This window comes from Dunckerocampus dactyliophorus, chromosome 4 (genome assembly GCF_027744805.1).
Source record: "Dunckerocampus dactyliophorus isolate RoL2022-P2 chromosome 4, RoL_Ddac_1.1, whole genome shotgun sequence".
Classification (NCBI taxonomy): domain Eukaryota; kingdom Metazoa; phylum Chordata; class Actinopteri; order Syngnathiformes; family Syngnathidae; genus Dunckerocampus; species Dunckerocampus dactyliophorus.
In genome coordinates this window covers 14261224-14280605 of record NC_072822.1, presented here as the reverse complement: position 1 = coordinate 14280605, position 19382 = coordinate 14261224, and the positions used below count along the sequence as shown (strand labels likewise).

General features: G+C 39.6%; 1 protein-coding gene across 3 annotated transcripts in view; it reads right to left on the bottom strand.

The window, feature by feature from the left end:
* The window catches only part of LOC129180182 (EGF-like repeat and discoidin I-like domain-containing protein 3), a 107656-nt gene that overhangs the window by 43377 nt on the left and 44897 nt on the right, over positions 1–19382 (bottom strand). For all 3 annotated transcript variants that reach the window (XM_054774367.1, XM_054774368.1, XM_054774369.1), the window contains 2 exons: positions 6284–6397; positions 934–1115 (listed from right to left, as the gene is read on the bottom strand). In XM_054774367.1, coding sequence (XP_054630342.1) covers positions 934–1115; positions 6284–6397 — 296 coding nt within the window. The remainder of the gene's footprint in view (positions 1–933; positions 1116–6283; positions 6398–19382) is intronic.

Genomic DNA, 19382 nt, shown 5'->3' with positions numbered 1-19382 from the left:
CCCAGTGCTGCTGACGCATGTTGAATTCTCCGTAAAATCTGGTGAGCAGTCCAGGCTATAGCATGCCTTTCAAAGTCAAGGTCAGCTAGGATACAGACTAGAATGCACGACAGGAAATGGATAGACAGTACACATTCATTAAAAAACATTGCTATTATACTGCTACTTGTGACACATGATGAATTATTCTAATTACTGTCCATGTGAAAAGAAGAATGCTAATGACGTAAATGTATCCCTTTTGTAATATCTTCAATGTGATTCTGTTGCACAGGGTCACTAAAACATGTGATTGTTCATCTGGGATCACTAATGCATGCAGACTGATTTGAAGAAAAAAAACACCCAGGAATGATCTAATACTGTATATTGTCATTCATCAGAATACTCTTAGATGATGGGTTTAGAAGCACAACAGGAATATTGAACAGTTAAAATGATGTTCAATTTTGATGGATTTCAGTGAAATGACTGTTGGAATGAATGCATTAAATTGCTCTCAGCAGGACATATAAAAGAGAAGTTTGAACAGGTACCATCTATGATGAAAAATACAATTTTTTGTGATATATAATAAATTATCCCTGACCATTTTTTATATTTTCTGTTAATGTTTGTCTTTGGTCATCTCACTTGAAAATCAATCCGTTACTGGCAGCTTTTTTCAACTGTTTGGAGGTAGCATAGCATATTTAAAAAACTGGGAGTTTTTGTGCACCTGTGCCAAACGTTTGTCCGCCCATACAAATCCAAAAAAATCTATTTCTCCAAATCAAAATACAAGAAAAAGTTGAAGCATGTGCAGTTTACCACAGACTACAATACAACCAACCGACCACAGCCAAAACAACATGAATAATATCAAACTGGCTGCTGATATATTAATAAGTGGTCTCGACTTGGCTTTCTGTGTGGGCTGCCAAGTGTATTTACCTGAATCCATGGCCATCTGTCATTTTCAGCTGCAGTCCACGCATTGACCAGACCTTTCCTGTTGAGGCGTGCAAAGTATGGGTACCACTTCTGCAAGCCGAACAGAGCCCGGTGGGTGGAGGAGGCTGTTATCTGCTGGTTGGAGATTATGCCGCCTTCCATGCCCAGTGGTCCGGAGCATTCTGAGCAAAGAGATGCAGAGGAGCATGTTGTCATATTCCAGCTCTTAAAAGTCCAATATGTGCAACTGCATGAAAAAAACTGTTGATCTTGGAGACACACAAAACAATGTCCCCAATTTGTGAACACACATTGTTGGTAACCTTTTCTTTTTTCCCCATCTGAATTTGATGCAACCTTCTACTGATTAACTTTGTTTCCTGTATGTTGAGAGATTGCTAGCCTCACATCTTTACATGTGCAAAGTGCATTTCAGAGCACATTATTAAATAACTTAGAAGTAAAGTTAAATATTGAAATAGCACAAAATAAATAAGTTACCCAGAATGTTCTATTTTTGTCACCAGCCTCTAAATACCCATATGACTTCTGGGTCACAACCCACCAGTTGCCACAAAAGTTCCACATCAGGCTGAAGATCAAAACAAGACCATTCCCCTCTTGTGCAATCAACAGCTGGTTCATTTTCCACTGTTAAAATGTATAGAAGATCGCCAGACTTTACCCTAAGTGTCCATTTCTTACGAACATCCCAATCAACTTCAATATGCTTTTCAGCGTTTTTAAAGACCTGATGGGCTACATCAAATTAAAGTGAACGGACTGAACAGAGTATTGATGTTTCTTCTATAAGCAGCTTGTTTTCCTCCTCATTTCATATAAAACAATACTGAATAGCTACCTCAGCTCAAAAGGCTTGAGGCAATACGACAACACATCAATGCATCGATTTTTCTCATTTGTGTGCCAGAGATAACAAAACAGCCAATATGTGCCCATATACTACATTAGTAAGAAGAAGAACCTGACATTGAAGCATGCAAATAAACAGAGTATTTTGTTATTTTTTTATTTATTATACTCAATTAAAATCTCTGAAGATAAATTAAATTTGCATCCTGCTAAAGCAGGGTCAGGCACAATGATCTGACACATTTGTAGGTCACATAAAAGGCAAATAATGTAAAGAAACAAGAAAGTGTTTTTTATTTTCGAAAAGTACATATAATGCCATTTTTTTTCATATAATGCCATTTTGCTTTGTTTCTTTATAATGCCATTGTTTTTCGTTTCTTTTTCAGTTGCTGCCATGAATTGGACAGGTGAGCATCACGCTTTCATTGTGGAAACGTTCATCAAAACAAACGAATGTGTAACTGCAACACAATCTTGGTAGACATGATCCCGTACCAGCTTGAAACACGATCTTGTTATGGGTTACCAACTTCAGAGCTACTGGATCTGCATTGAGTGTGTGGACAATAATGGATCCCATTTGACTGATTTAATTCTTAAAACATAATGAAACAGAATGGCATTATCTGTACTTTTCGAAAATAAAAACACTTTCTTGTTTCTTTACTTTATTTGCCTTTTATTTAACCTACAAATGTGTCAGATCATTTTGCTTGACAATGTATGTATATTGTGTGTTGCACAAAACAGAGAGAGGCAGATCACACATGCAAGCATGCAAAGAGAGATATCACAGTGATACGACACTGGAACTGGTGCTTTACTCAGTAGTCAGGATGCAGACTAGCATCTCTCCAACAACTACTTGCAGTTTATTTTCATTCACAGCGAGATTCGTACGCTGCGATTCCACAGCCAAAGTCCTTAGGCGTGAGCTACTGCTGCCCTGGAGTTCGGGGTGGTGGTCTTTGCAAGAGTGTGATGCTGTTGACACATTTAATTTGCAGGACTGACACACACACAGACACCCCAAGACAGAACTGCCAGTGCTTACAGCTTTGAGGAGAATTCACCACAGAAGGAGGTGTTAAGGAAGAATGGCCAAATGAAAACAACTCAAGCACGTCTTGTCCAGCTGCTAAAACAATGAGTTTGTAAAGCAACATGCAGCCAGCAATGTCTCAGAATTGTCAAAGGGGACTGAATGGAGACATGAAGAGGGAGGAACAGCTGTGTGTGCGTGTTAACCAAAAAACTGCATAGTCTCACCTCAGAAGACCTTTCTTGTGTGCGTTTGTGTGACTCAACAGTTCCAGATGGATGAGAGAATGTCGGAGGTGGATGTGGGCTTCTACTGATGGTTTATTTTCCCAAGTCAATTCATTTGATCGTCTAAACAATTTGGGGCCCTCTTTCCAGTATAGGGGCTTTTTACAAAGCCTCTCTCAACAATAACATTGAAAAGGAAATCTCAATAAGAAAGAAGTACAACCTTGTACCTGACTTCAACGAATCCGATTTAATACATTCGTACATCAGTAACTGTAAACCTCCATCCATCCATCCTTCCATGTTCTATGCCGTTTGTCCTCACTAGGGTCACGGGTGTATGCTGGGTATACCAGCTGAGTTTAAACGAGAGGTGGGGTACACCCTAGACTGGTCACCAGTCATACCTATGGAAAATTTAGAGTCGGCAATTAACCTAACATGCATGTTTTAGGAACGATGGAGGAAATCCGAGTACCCGGAGAAAATCCAAGCATGCACGGGGAGAACATGCAAACTCCACACAGAGATGCCCTAACGGAGATTCGAACCCTGATTTTCCCAATCTCCTGACTGTGTGGCCATGCTAACATGCTAACCACTAGGCCACCGTGCGGCCCAACTGTAAACATATGACAATACTTTGTTGAATTCTTCGGGGTGCATTTTCTGGTCCAACAATCAATTCCTCTTCACAATGAGGTGATATGTCTCTACATGAGACAGCAATTTAATAAATGCCATTCGGAAATGATTAAAAGTGTGGTCATGCTTTTCTCAGCCATCTACACTATACTAAATTACAGTACACAGGGGCCAATCTAAATATCTGCATTGCTTCAGTTTTTCCTCTGATAAATGCATGTGACTGAGACTAATTAATGAAGAGTTATTCCATCTTTGATAAATATGGTATATGGGCTGAATGGCAGCGATGGTATAGGAGGAAACTAATGAACTACCTGTAGCTCTTTCATACACAAATCATGCATTCAAACTTGGGGGATCAATACCTTGCTGAAGGAATTGAGATGCAATTAGGGGTTGAGCCTGCAACTTTCAAGCATAACCATCTTGCATTGAATCTTGCTATTGATGGCACAGCTTTGTACCCATTGGACACGCTGACATGCGAGACATCTCGTATGACTGGTGTGGCATCACACTGATCAACAGCCACGGTCCTCTTCACCTTGCAGAACATGAGCGGCCGCGCTTAATGAGCTGCCTGCCAGTCGTCTATCAGAGCAGCAGAGGCAGCCAGCCCCTGAGCCTTGGCCTGCTGGCCCCTGAGCATACATCAGCCCGGCGACAGGCCCCATCACTAACGGCACCACCACCATGCTGTGACAGCTGAATCCATCTCCCACAAGCCCTACCTACAGCCTAAACAAATGAGCACAGCAATACTAATGAGCATGCAGCAGATGATATAAAGAATAATAACGATATCAAGCAGGCAGCAGATGTCAACAGGAGATTCAACATGTGACACATTAGACTGGATGAAACACACCTGTATGTGTACAGTATGTGATCATGCATCCAGGAGCAGTCGTGATAAAAAGTGTTAAATATTGCACAGAAGTGGTGCATAGGTTTAAAATGCAAATGCACAATTAAAAATCCCCCATCACCTCTTTTGGTTCAGGGCAAGCATTAGCATAGCATGGACCTGTAGCGTGCGGGTTTTCTATGATATCAGTATTAATATCATATATGATATATGATATCATATATTCTGCTTGAATATAGTATTAAGTAGTCAAGTATTCATCTCAGCCTTTTGGCACTTTTGGATCTCTTACATACACGTCTTTGACAATTTATTCCTCCTAGAGTTTCCATATGGTTCAAGGAATAAGACATCCAAAGTTTGGGCACACTTCCTCATGCCTCATGTCCAAACCTCTGACTGGTAGTGTATCATGAAAATGACCTTTGTTGCAGACAGTGTGATTATCATTTTCTCAATCCAAAACAATAATCCCGAAAATCACTGTAACAGAAAAAAATGACAAGCCAAATTAATGGTTGGAGAATGTGGTGTAAAAAATAGATGGGAACTTTGAAAGGAGCATCATCACACACGACTAAGTTCAATTTTTTGTTCTCCCAAGTCAAGAACCTTCTCCAAAATATTAGCCGCCTTCTTTTATTGATTCTGCTTTTTGAGTCACACAGACCAATCACCTCTTACTGGTACTCTCCCACTTACACAGATATGTTCAAGCTGCAGTGGGCTTCTTCCAAAATGAAGAAAGTATGATTTGTAGCACATCAATGCTGGTAGACTGATAGAGAGGTGAAATACAACCCCTTGAAGAAAGCCATATTTATTATAATAGAAACATATCTTCTCCGCCAGACGAGCAGGAGACAGACACCTGAAAAATACATCATGGATTCTCTCTGTGTATTGTACACACACTGCGAGATAGAAAAGCAGATGAATACATTTGTGAGTTGCAGTGCAGCGGAGGCTCATGGCTCCAAGTCTACTGGAACATTAATCCTAATCTGCTCCTAGACTGAGCAGGCAAAAATCCTCAAAAGGCATAATAAACACACAAAGTCCTTTTTGAGCTCTTGAGTATTCTCTAAAAGAGATATCCAAGGGTACCACTTTTGACAAAACCAAAGTCAGCATTGTAATTTGTGGAAAAGGGTGACCTGTACATTCACCTCTATGAAATAATTATTACATTTTGTACAGTTATTATTATTATTGATGTTGTGACCTTCTTGAGCCACTTGATTGAATGCATTTGCATTTTGCTTTTCAATTATTTTTTGTTATTTATTTTAAATGCATATGTTCCACTTTCATTGGAATATATTATATGGTTTAAAAATTGCTGTTTTGATTTGCCTTTTTTCTCTTTTCTGAAAATATATTTCAAAATAACACATTTTAGACCTTTAATTATAATACTGTGCAACCGTGATTTTTTTTGGCCAAGGTTATCATACCGTCAGAATCTCATACCGTCCCATGCCTATTTGAGACCGTTTGAGTATCTCTGGTTTAGCATATACAGTATACACCTACTTTGGATTGGTTTTAGCATTCTTAGTACACAAAATGTACCAAAGCGGCCTCCCGCATCCTTCCATTTTTCTGTATGCTGCCCTCGGTGGAAAGAGTTTGGACACCCCTGACGATGGGTAAAAAGCATTAAAAGATAAAACACCAAACACTTACTATGTTGACAGTTCCTCCCCATGTACTCCCCAGGGCATTCGCAGGAGTAGTTTGCAACCAGATCAGTGCAAACGCCCCCGTTCTTGCATGGTTCTCTTTCACATTCATTTATATCTGAAGACACAAAAAACACATACAAAAATATGAATTCATTACAGCAGGTTAGTCGACATTGGAAAAGAAAATATAAAACAAAGAGATTTTGTTTCAAGTGCTGTGTTGTATTTTATTGAATTTATTTTTGATGTATTCATTGAAAATTTTCAAGCTCTTCTTTATAAAATATAAAAATTAAACAACAAAATCATATTGTGCAGACTTTTATTTGAATGGTTATTTAAGACTAAATTTGCAGGGTTTTTTATGCTTGATCTTTACCTGTAACTGTGCTTAAACAGGGATCAATCCCAAATAAGGAATAACAGCATGCCTAAATGTGGCCTTACCGATTATATTTTTCACTGCCGAGTACATTGTACTTGGCATTTTTGTCTAAACCAATTACCTATTTAGTCCACTCGCATGGAATCTGATTTAGCAGCCCCTTGAGACTACTCCAATCCAATCTATTAAAGGTGATCACTGAACCCAACAGTCTTGAAAATATGACCCTGTTCTTCAGCAGCTCTGCCCCTCTCTCACATGGATGTACAACGCCAAGACAATAGCACTAATATGATGATGATGATAATATAATGATGCAGGATGGAAACTACAATACAAAAAAAAAAAAAAATCTTGAAAATGTTCCGAAAGCATGCACAAGGTTTGCAGTGTTGGGGTTTTTCATTATCTAATCTAGTAAAAGGCAGTATATTCATTGAATTTATTAAATATCTTCTTAATAAATGAATGCATATTGTGTTCTTTGTGTATATGTACAGTATATTGTGTGCATTCTATCTAGAATGTAATAGGCTTGAATATCGACATGAACTACTGTATCTTGCTGAAAAAATGAGTTACCGGTACTCTAGCAAGACAAGCTAACCGTCACTAGTGACTGAACTCCAAAGTTTTTGCTTACCAACGCAATGTAGGTCAGAAATATAGAAACATGTGTCAATGGATCACTCGGAACAGCCAAAGGAGACGTCAGATTTTTGCAACGAGTTGAAGAAATATCGCAATGCGGTAAATAATAAAGTAGAAATGATGAATGATGATTCCAAAAAAAGCAATCAAAATCTGCGGCCAGTCATGTCATGGAAATGAGGGATGAGAGTGTGGCGCTTTGCAAACAAATTGCATAACTAAGAGAAAAATTGGATGCTTTAAAGAAGCAACATGATGAGAAGGATCAGATCATATGGCAACTAATATATAGAGTGGATGAGTTGGAGCAAAGCACATTCAAGAACCATGTGCTTATAATTGGGCTTCGCATATACTGTACATGCAGGTCTGTATGGAAGAAATAATGACACCACCTCCGTCATCATAATGAAGTAATCCTTGATCAACGTTCAAGAACAAAAAAAAATACTGCTTAAACAGAAAAGCAAGCTGCAAGGAACAAATGTCTACATGAATGGATGTCTCACAGAACGCAACTCTGACATTTTCAGGAAAGCACGCATTCAAGATCTGGAGCGCCAACTGCAAAATCTACATCAAGTTAGATGGGGAACCGGAAGAAACGGACAAATATTAAGCTCACATTATCTCGACTGCAAGGAAAATGCAAGGCACAACACACTGACTCATGTAGTCTTGTAGTCTGCTGGAATAAAGTCATCAACATTCGACAACGACATTTCAACCCAGCTGGAATATTACAGCAGTGTAAATTTTAGCACATTCAATTTGACAACAAATGATCAATTATGCATCAAAATATCAGAAGCATGTGTGACAAAATCAACAATATCAAGCAATATGTTTAATTCATTGATCATTAATAAGGTATCGCTCAATCTATAGTCTGCATTATTTTTGCGCCATACTACGTCTCCGTTAGATTTTCACCACTGTATTCATTATTTATTAGTCAAGCCAACTAATTATCAGTGTCAGAAAACCTGCCTGAATGCATGCACCTTTGCAACCTGTATAAAGTACTGACGTTTGGTGTGTTGTCGCATTGATGTGCTGCATTGATTTCCCCGTCCTCTCCATCCTTGGCATGTATAAGGAAAATAAACAAACCGCCCACCAACAGAGCGACAGTATTATTTTACCACAGCAATAACACCACTAAACGAGACTGCAGTTCTTTAAGTTCATATCACGCGTTTTTGTTATCGCCAAGTTCAAATACAGAGGTGACGGGCAAGTCATTAAAACAGCCTGAGGCCCAACACACAACAGAGGAAAGCGCAGGCAGCACACCGTACCATTTACGTCCATTTTATGAGCAGTCATAAGCCCCCTCGGAGATCAGGACCAGGACTTCACTACCGGTAAATCAGATGAGGGGAAAAGAAATTGCCCGAAGGAATGTAGTAACAACAGTGAGTGAAAAGGAGGAGACGGAGAAAGAGTGACAGCTTGACAGACAGAGCTAAGAGATAAGAGGGAAGGCAAGGCTCTAAGCCAGTGATCAGGTAAATAAACCCATTTGGGAGACTTCTTGAACACAGACATGTTTACAAGCTTGCATACCAATATGTGCTCTGACAAAAAGCCTGCTATGATGCATTCAAATACAAACTTAAAGACACAAAAGGTACATTTTGCAATAGAGCCCTTGGGACCATGACTTGGTTGTAAAAATGTAAAAAGAAGCCAGATTTCAACAATAAAACTTGTAACAACAATACATACCACAATCATTCACTTTCTTAATGTGTGTCTGTATTACTGCAACAGTTTCGTCCTATTACGCAAACATTTGCCTCATACTACATGCTGAGAACAGACATGACAATGATTCTGATTGTATCATCTAGCTCTCTGTAATGAAGTACTGTTCAAGGTTATAACCGGAGGGGAAACAATGGACCAGTTGCATAAAAGTTGAGATGTAGTGTCACACTGCTTTCTGGGTCTCAGGTCTGACTCGAAAAAAGCTTTCGTCAGTTAACTGGAAATGTCTCTTTCTTTGCCTCAGCTCCTATTATTCTCTGAGAAGTGTCTCCGTTGGACAATAATGAGAGCAATGAATAGTGCTGTGTGTCAGGAACTAACACTGGCCCTGAGCGCTAAATTGGCTGTGGTGTGTCCAGGGAGCAGAAACACACCTTCAGGTCTGCAATGATACGGGTCAGTTGTGACCGTTCTACTGGGCTGCAATGACCTTTACAGTGCCTGCACCTGCTGTGGATGCATGGCCAGAGGAATTCAGCTTCCTGGTTCATCCAGGCCGTTGTAGAAAAGTGGCTATTTGAGATGAAAGATTAGCAGACTGTATCGATGGCATTGTTGAAACAGCAAAAGTTAGACAATATATGGCTTTCACTGTTAGAGAACAAGTTAAAACTTTTCCAAGGGTATTTACTGGATCCATAATCCCCAATAGAGGCATTTCTTTGTATGTAGAACACGGGTCACTGAATTTAAAACACTCGGCGTTACATTTGCCTCCCACTGTATCCCTGCGCACTGTCGCCTGTGCATTCATGTGTATGTGACCAAGACGCTCGCATCTTCTTCCGCTGTGGAACACATACGCAAACAAGATGGCCGCGGCGCTCCGTTGCGGAAGAAGAGTCACATTACCGCAAGTGTCTTTATCACATATACATGAATGCGCAGGAGACAAATATAATGCTGAGCGTTTTGTGAGGTCTTATTTTGTTTAGTAGCCATTTTTGTGATGCAAATTTATTACTCTTTTGAATGCATATTGTTTTGAGAAGCCAAACTCCGACCAGAACTTGACTCACGGGACCAATTGGGGGGGGGGGGGGGGGGGGGGGGGGGGGGGGGGTAAGTCACTAATGCTGTAGTACACTGCTGATGGGGATGTCATACAACGTCATGTCAAAAATTCAGAACTATCCCTTCAAGGAGAATTGGGACAACACTTGATTCTCGTGAACGCGCAAAACCTAGCGGTAAGGGGCAGAAATCCTTTACCCCACTGCTTACAATGAAGGTAAGAATGTATGACTTTTGCAACTTTTGGAGTTAAATTACATAAAAATGTTGGGAGAGACCAACCTCTTGGTTTCATCTCTTTCTGTGTTGCTAAGAAGCAAGTGGGTCCTTTTGACCTCCAGGCAAAGAGTTCTAGTTTGACCTCTTTGCTCAATGATTAACATGAATGAAGCAGACAACGTAATTAACCTCCGACCTTGAATGCTCAAACATTGTTTGAAGTAATCATCCTGCTTTCTTTTGCGGCGAGGGTTTAGCCTGGGAAAACCTCCCTGCTGATGTGATTCATGGTGGTCCTGCAGTCAGACATTGGATTGGATACAGAAAAGCTTGCGATTCTTGAGATAACAGCATGAATTCATTAAGGGGAGATATGAAAAACAGACACCCTGTGATTTACTGTGTTTGAATGGAAGGCAGAGTGGAAGGAATATACAGTATATCATTGGTTTATACGCACAATGGCAGAGCACTTTGTTAAATAAGTTATAAGAGCATGATTTATACAAAGTTTATGTCTGAGGGATGAATGTCATTTCATATTTTTATATGGAGTCCACATAGACATAGTATTAATTTTACATTATGTAGTATAGTGACTCTGTAAAAGCATACACTCATTCAATAACCATCGCTAAGAAGTAGAGATGCTGCATATTGGCTTTCCTACCAATATCCAATAGCATTTCATTACTGTTAGTTACTAGTGCTCCACGTTATTAGCAGAAATGAAAGCCAGGCATAATACAATGTATTAGAAAATAAAGGGTTACCTGGGTGTCTTGCTTCATTAATAACAGTACTATGGTGACCAAATCCACTTCATCATATAGCGACATGGTCAAGTATAGGTGCGCAATATTAACTTTACCAATGTTATATTAAAGGGAGTACTAAAGGAAGACACCTTACCCATCACCCCTTGCAGCGTTTAACAGTCATTGCAAAGTCCTTAGTTACGATCTGAATGTGGAAACTTGGAAATAATTCCAGACAGCAGACATACTAAACTAGCAGGCTTGTTGCTGTGTGGAGCGTGACATCATCAATTGCACGGCAATATCATTTTAGGCAGAAAAAAAAACAATACTGATATGAACCGATATGTCATTTTTATCCCTATACTCAGAACGATCCCAAAAATACTGGATTGTGATCACCATTGCATGTTTCATGTAATACAGTGTAAATGTAATGGCCGATAAACAGCTTAACTATGCCCAGAGCTGCTCATAACGCAGCATCTTCTCTGACCACCACTGATTAATATGCACATCTCCTTCGGGATGCAGTTCCTGTGCTCATTTATTTTCTTTCCACTGTGGATATTTCACTTCCCCACTTTCTTTAAACAGGTTGTAATACCAGGTGGTATTAAAAGAGCCATCTGCTCACATTTCAGCATAAACAAAAGATCACCTCACATTCACAATAAAGACCGAGAAAAGACACAGCCAATGTTTTTCCATGATGCTAATGCATTTTCATCTTTCTTGTCTGCACTACAGCTTTTCCAAACATTTAAAAAACACTACTACACTGTATGTCAGACTTCAATACTCCTCTTCTCAAAGTTGTTTTAGGTATGTGTTGAAATGTTGTCATTCGATACTGCACAATGCCGAGGCATCATGTTTCTACAAGTTGATCGAAGTTCAGCAGCTGCGACCATCGTCCGTGTGTTCTTGCCATACCCATCCAAGTGCAGTTACAATCATCACAAGAAATGACGTGCCCACTGCATCACTGAAAGTGGCTCTTTTCACAGTGACATACCGTGGTCAAGCACTGCTCTTTGTAGCGATTGCACTGATCTCTACAACAGAATTTGTTCTGTAGGTGTGCTTTGCACAGGCACAGGCTGGTGTGTTTCTAGGGATATGACGATGCATTAAACTATGGCTACAGGATTAAGACTGGTGTATTCCAAGGACTATGTCTTTTTGAAGTGGGATTAGCCTCCAGAGGAGTTATTCGCAGCAGCGCTCCAAGAGCCCTTGAAAAGGTATCTTAAGGGATGCAGTACAGAGAGGTCTGTGTATCTGAGAGGAATAACACTACTAATTTCAGAGGAGATGCAGACAAAGGTGCTCGATGTAGCAAAAAAAAGGGCAGAATGTAAAGATTCCACAACATAGACGGAAAGACACACACCGGAAAGCCTTCATTGCCATTTTAAAAGGATAGATGAAGGGGCCACAGTGGGCACGCGCAGAATACTGATTAAAACCAGTACATTGCTCAAATGGCTAAAAAAACCCCACACAAAACAAAAATAAAAGTGTCAAAGTACGACCAAGTAATAAGTAACTCCACCGTTCTTATTGATCACGTAAAAAATAAGTTTGGGAATGCTTGATGCAAGTGTTTCCAGGAGAATAGTGGGAACGTTGGTGAAGTTGGCTCCACAAACGGCTTCCACTGGCTGGAGCTGATTTTTGTAAAGTTCCCTTACCAGCCATCCCCAAATGTTCTCAATTGAATTTAGATCAGGGAAACAGGCAGGATGGTGCAAAAGAATGACGTTATTGTCCTAGAACAAGTCCTTTGTCAGGCAGGCATTGTGAACTGCTGCCTGTTGTCAACCAGTCATGACCACACAAACGAGGGCATTCAGTCATGAGGGATGCCGCTGTAACATCTGTCAATAGCTGGCCACTGTTCAACACCCCATTTTTAACTCAGACATTTTTTGTTTTAGAAGCCTGTCCCTCGCAAATGCCATCTGATGGTTACTAGGCTGCAGTCACTGAAAGTAATTTTAACTTTGGGTTGAGGACCATCCTCCAGCTCAGCGACGGTGAGGTGTTAAGAAATTCTAAATTACTGTCATGAGTCCAAGTTCAGCAGCAATGGCATGTTGTGAGAGGTAGCTCAACAATCCTACCAAAATCACAGACAGAAAGCTTGTTTTGCCTTTGGGAGTTCATGACAGTGTGAATACCTGACACAGAATCCAGATTTTTGAATTTCATGTCATCACATGTCATCAGATTTGGGCTTTTAAAGGCTGTTATCTTAAACGTTTGATCAGCTGACAAAAGCAAGTTTAGGTTTAAATGTAATTTTCAATAGCCTGCTCATTTTTTTTTAATTTTTAAAATGGTCTTAAGAATATTATCAGGAGTTTATATTAGTTGAGCTTCACTTAACAACAGAAGTGTGTACAATCGTCCCTTGCCACTTTGCGGTTGGTGGTTGACTATGTATATGTAGTATTCTACACTCGTCACTAGGCATCAGTAATGTTACATTACCCTAACTTGCACTGCATGGAGTCAGCCATGGATGCAGAGCCCGGACAGTAGTTCCAAATGATCATCAGTCATAGACATGACATAGTGAAAAAATATCCTATACTTACTCCCCATTCAGTTTCAAACCCTTTCTTAAGTTTAAATAAATAAATTGGTGGCTAATTAGTACGAATGAGCCGGATAGTCGTTTTAGACGAGTATCCGTTACAGATAACGCATTTTTGCTGAGTACGAGCATGAAACGAGTACAGCTCATCATTATCCGTAATCTTGATGAAGGAAAATCCTCACTGGGTAACTACTTATGTACTCACTCTTCATGCTCTGTAATTGGTCAGTCACACACAGCAACCGCCCCTGCCGAGACAGACCCGCTACAGCCAGAGAGAGGAGTCATTCCTTGTTTTGTTACATGCACGGTGCATTTGACAAGACAGAGTTGAAAACGGCTCGTGTCATGTTGGTCACTGCCTCCACTCCGGACTGGGTTTTTTTCTTGGTAAACTTGTTTCGTTACGTACGCGGTGCATTTGACCAGACAGAGCTGCAAACGGCTCATGTTGTGTCGGTCACTGCCGGTGTTTTTTTTTTCCTTCTGCTTGCTTCTAATTTGGCTGATGATATAAAGTCAGTTGGAACATGTTGCTCGTCGCGGTGCTTTTGAGAAAACTACAGTGAACATAGTTGTGGGATTATTTTCCTGTTTGCCATCACGGGATGTTTGCTTGAATCACCCACTTCACACAGATCATTAAAAAAAATAATTAAATAATAAAGCCTTGCAGATCACTTACACACATACACAGTACACATATGGCTGAACAATAAACTATAAATATAGCAACTTCTGATCAAATTCAGACTTAAAATAATGTACAGATTCAAGCTCCACCTATTTCTGGGTTAAACTGGTGTACTCGCTCATCCCTATTAGTTAGCTTGCTAGCTTGCTATGCTTAAAGTGTCGTCTGTCTCTTGTATCCCTGCAGAAATCCTGTAGCCTGCGCATAAGAGTTGCACAATGTGGTGTAAACAAAGATAACAGTAGTGCAGCCATTATTTTACAGATGTATGACGCATGTCAGTCTGGCTGCCCTGTACATCAATCAAGTGACAGTGGAAAGATGATAGGCTGACGATGATCTTTTTTTAATGCCATGCAATCGACCCACGTTACTTTCGAGGTACTACAACAACAAGGAACGTTCCTAATGCTAAAGCATGGGTCTTATTATTGCTTATTATGTCTACTATATAACGTAATACAGGTGTAAAAGTGACTATGGGGTGTTATTTCATGTCTAGAGGGCTCTAATAATGGTTAAAAAAAATGTATTTAGAATGTCGTAAACAATTTTTCTATATGCTCTAACTACGAAAATATTGTCTTTATTAATACTGAATCCTACTTCGCGGAAATTCATTTATCACAGTCAGCCTGGAACCAGCTAACCACGATAAACAAGTGACGACTGTGCAGTTTATCTCTGCACATCTCTTTCATTTCTCTATACAGCTTAGGCAATCAAGCCAGTGTCTCCGTGTTGGAAAAAGCAAATCAAATATGTCCTTAAGTAAATCATACGTAAATACAACATTGAATCATCTATTTGGCAGAGAAGCAAAAGTATGATAATTGAAGAGCCTTAGAGCAAATTGATTTGAGAATCACAACAAATCAGGACTTTCTGATTCAGCAACTGTTTAGTTATCGATGAAAACAGCCTTGATTAAGGTCGGAGTCTGAAAGACAGCAGTTTAATATTGATGTTGTGAAATGAAGATAGTTCAGCAGTTTCAACTGAGAAAATTCATACTAACTTTATTAATTCAATTCCTTGCTGACCTTGTCTTTGAACTCTCCTTCTTCAGTGTCTGCCTAATGATCATAGGAAAAAACTCATTATTCACACACTGGCCACATTATCACACTGTTTAAAGGTCAATAATGAGTCAATATATGAAATTATGGATCCAACTTAAGCATTTTTATGTTTACAACCTGTCCATTCATATTAGAATCTGCACTCTGCCTACATAACAATCTTAATACTTATGTGAGAGTCCTGATTTAATGCAGCTCTGTTTAGTCAAGCTGGACTTTGCTCAGCTGTGCTGGCCAAAAGCCAGAGACTTGACTGAGTGTGAGGTTGGCTTTGGAAATGCCTCCCGGATGATTCTGTCACTATATGCCAGCAGGTCTTCCTTCCTGCAGAAACCAGGGGGTCACAGCATAGCTAAAGTGAAGCCAAGGGAGCTTTAAAGAAGTGAGTCATTGAAAGAACTCTTTGCTGTGTCTCTTCACAGAAAAAGAGGAGAAACAGTACATTGAGCAATAAATCCTGGCTACTTTTTGGCAACAATCTTTTTTTATTTTTTATTTTAAAATAGGAGGTTGGCTAACTAGACTGTACATTTCACTTCATTCAAAATTGTTGAAAATTGTTTTTGTGAATAAAAACAAATATCCTGCCTGTATTTTTGCAAAGATGGTCGAAAAAACATTTTCCATAGCATTTTGGAGAGTAGGATTTTGTAAAACAAAGTGCCGATAAGCAAAACAGCAACTTGTTAAATTCTAAGTTTCGCGTCTGACAGATGACGATGTGCAAACTTAAAACAGGTTAACAGCTACTGTGTCAGTGAAAACATTATTATTAGAACATTATCCATATTCCAACGCCGGTTCCAATAACATTAGTAAACTTATATTTTACCATTAGGCCAAATAATTTGAACAAATATACTGTAGTATTTCTGCTAATATGCATTAATATCAGACTGATTTGCTAGAAGAATAAACAATGCTTTGAGACCTACTGTTTCCACAAACAAGTTTCTCCAATGGCGTTTCCACGTCAACAGGTTCTGATTAAGCCAGAGTATGTCCTTGTACCTGATAAAGTCCTGATGACGTTTGCATAACTGTGCTTGTATCCTGTCCTGGGGGGGGGACAGAAGACTACTCTTGGTCTGTTTCAAATGTCCTGCTCAATAAATATGATAAAAGACAGATTTGTCATTGATCAGTTTATTTCTTCTCTCTGTGCTAACAGGAATTTTCCACCACATGTTCTACAAGCCGACCAATCCCAGCGTTTACGGTCTGCGTTGCAAGAGGGTTGGCAGGGAGGAAGAGTGAGCCGGTGTAGTATACGCTGGTGCCTAGACACAGGAGCATAATCTAGGTTTTAGAGACTGAAGGAAACTGAAAGCGGTGGAATGCAAGGAGATGCATACCTGCAGAGCAGCGGAGCGTACAAACGTGTTCAAGGGTTTAAATGCATGCAGAGTACAAAAAATGAGCACATGTTGGCAGGTCTGGAGCAAGCAAAAAAGTGTTTTAAACTCTAAAGCATTCTAAAAGGTTAAATAACAAACAGAAGTGGTCCTCAACACTTTGATTTAAGCTTATTTCCCCTGTTTGTTATCCAAAATGCCCCCTAGACAGAGACAAGATAGCTTGTCTTTCCCTGGAATAAAGCACTCGGGAGCACCGCTGGAATAGACATTGCCACATACCAGCACATACACATACATTAGTGTCTGTCAGCCAGAAGGGAATAGAAATCTGCACAAAGCAGCGACTGTGGTAGAAAGCCGAAAAGTTGGATGCTAGTAAAACGTGTGTGCCAAGTAACCCCACACCAGCTACATTCTGCAAACAGCGGACCTCTACTTCCACTTCACACTATTTCACAGTAACCCCACCTCAGCTGTCGCAAACTCGCTCACAAACAATCAACCATCCTTAAACAAACTGTAGCAGCTCGTTGATACAACCTGCAAACTCTTCACACTGTTCTGTCCATCAGAATTAGATACAAGGAGCAAGACGTAATACAAGTTTCTGAAAAATATGTTTTATGACAAAATCAAAGACATCTGTCTTAAAATTGTCATAATAACTTCTCCTCTGTTGTTTACATACTTGTCCAAAACGTTTGAGACACATTTTTTCGTACTCATTCTGAAAGAAGTTGTTTGGCACCACCGTCTAGTTTACATGTATACATCTCTTGACTGGTCTTGCTTTTGTGTAGGGAAAAACAGGTCTTATTCGGGTCAGTACCGTATGCAGTAACAAAACGGCATGGATTTAAGTCGACTGTGGTTTCGTGTTGAACGTCATAGACTATAAGCACTCACAGACATTGTCCAATGATGTCTGGAAGTCTGGCTTTGTGTTTGTGGTCACCTATTGAGGTATTTGGTAGATGATGGGACTTTTCACCCACAAACGTCTTCCCTTCTCTTCCTGTAAATGTATCTGGCCACAGAGTGCAAGCAGTGGGTGGGATATTGCAGTCAGTGAAAATGACTGTGCCCTGTAAACAGCTCTATTGCTCAGTAATAGAGCAGTCTTTAGCCTGTGTGTTCACATTACCTATAAAATAGGAAGCACCATTGGAAATCCTTACATTTAATTAATAGTTAATGGAAGTAATAATGCTGTGACTGTCATACATTATTTCAGTATCATCTACTGACACATATTAAATAAATAACATTTACAAACAAACTGTGCTGCAACAAAGAACATTTCATTCAGTGATATGTTCACCTGCCTAAGCAAGAGCTCCTACTACCCAACTACCCATGTTATGCACATAAAAATTGAATTATTGAATATTGGTTCTATGTCCAATTACATGAATATCTTTCCAGAGAACATGCAGTCTGCCTGCATATATCTTGTCCCAGTTGTTCTTCTGTTTAATGGCAGCAACAGAATAACCATTATTAGTCCAAGACACAGTGACTTATTCGCTATCTTCTGATTGTACAGGTAGTCACTGTTAAGTTCCGGGATGCTTTAAACTGAGCGCACAGGATGTGCAGTAGGAGCTTAAGTTCTATTCTGTGGGTATTTTCTGCTTCCGACTTGGAGAGACAGTAACACTATTGGAAATACTTTGAAAGAGATGCAGGCACCAATGCCTCTAGCCACAGCTATCACCACTGCAGTTGCATAACCAGACTAGTATAGAGATTTGCATATTATCCATACAACTTTTGTGACCCAAAGTCAGATTTAAACAAACTAGAAACAGACCTGAGGGACCATGACTAACTTTCTCTGGACAAAGTATTTCTTTTGCCTATTTACCATGGATTCTTTTCCCCCCTGAGCAAACATTTCCACAAAGTTTTAGTTGTACTTCAATCTTAATCAATTTAGTTAAACCTGCCCCCAAAGCATCTTTTTTTGATGGATGAGGTGAAACTCTTCCCTAAAAATGAGTTTATCTATGCTGCTTATAAAAATGGCTTGGGGTGCATGAGTTGAATAGCAAACTGCTTTTGTGGTCACATTGGAGGATATTCTATTGAGTTATTATTATGAATCGACAGTACATTTTCTGCCTAAGAAGCAGCTGCAGGAATGATGACACAAACATTGTATATATCAGCAGCTTGAACACAACCAACACAAAAAAATCTGCAATCATGCAGGTGTGACCATATCTGTCCACAATAACTTGCTATAGCAAAGTACTATGTTCTCTCTGTTCTTACATATGTTTTTGTTTTTATGATTCTCATACCTGTCCTAATATATTTTTATTTCCTTGAATAAACCTTCTCAGTGAGTCAATGAAGTTCTCAAACTGTGGCAAGTTGTTGTATCCCGACTTCAAGTCGAAATCTGATGGTACACAGCAACATGAATGTAAGACGTCTATTAAAATATTATAGAAACTACTGTTCTCCTCCGTGAATCACCACCTTATTGTGGTGGAGGGGTTTGTGTGCCTGAGTGATCTTACGACCTATGTTGTCTGGGGCTATATGCCCCT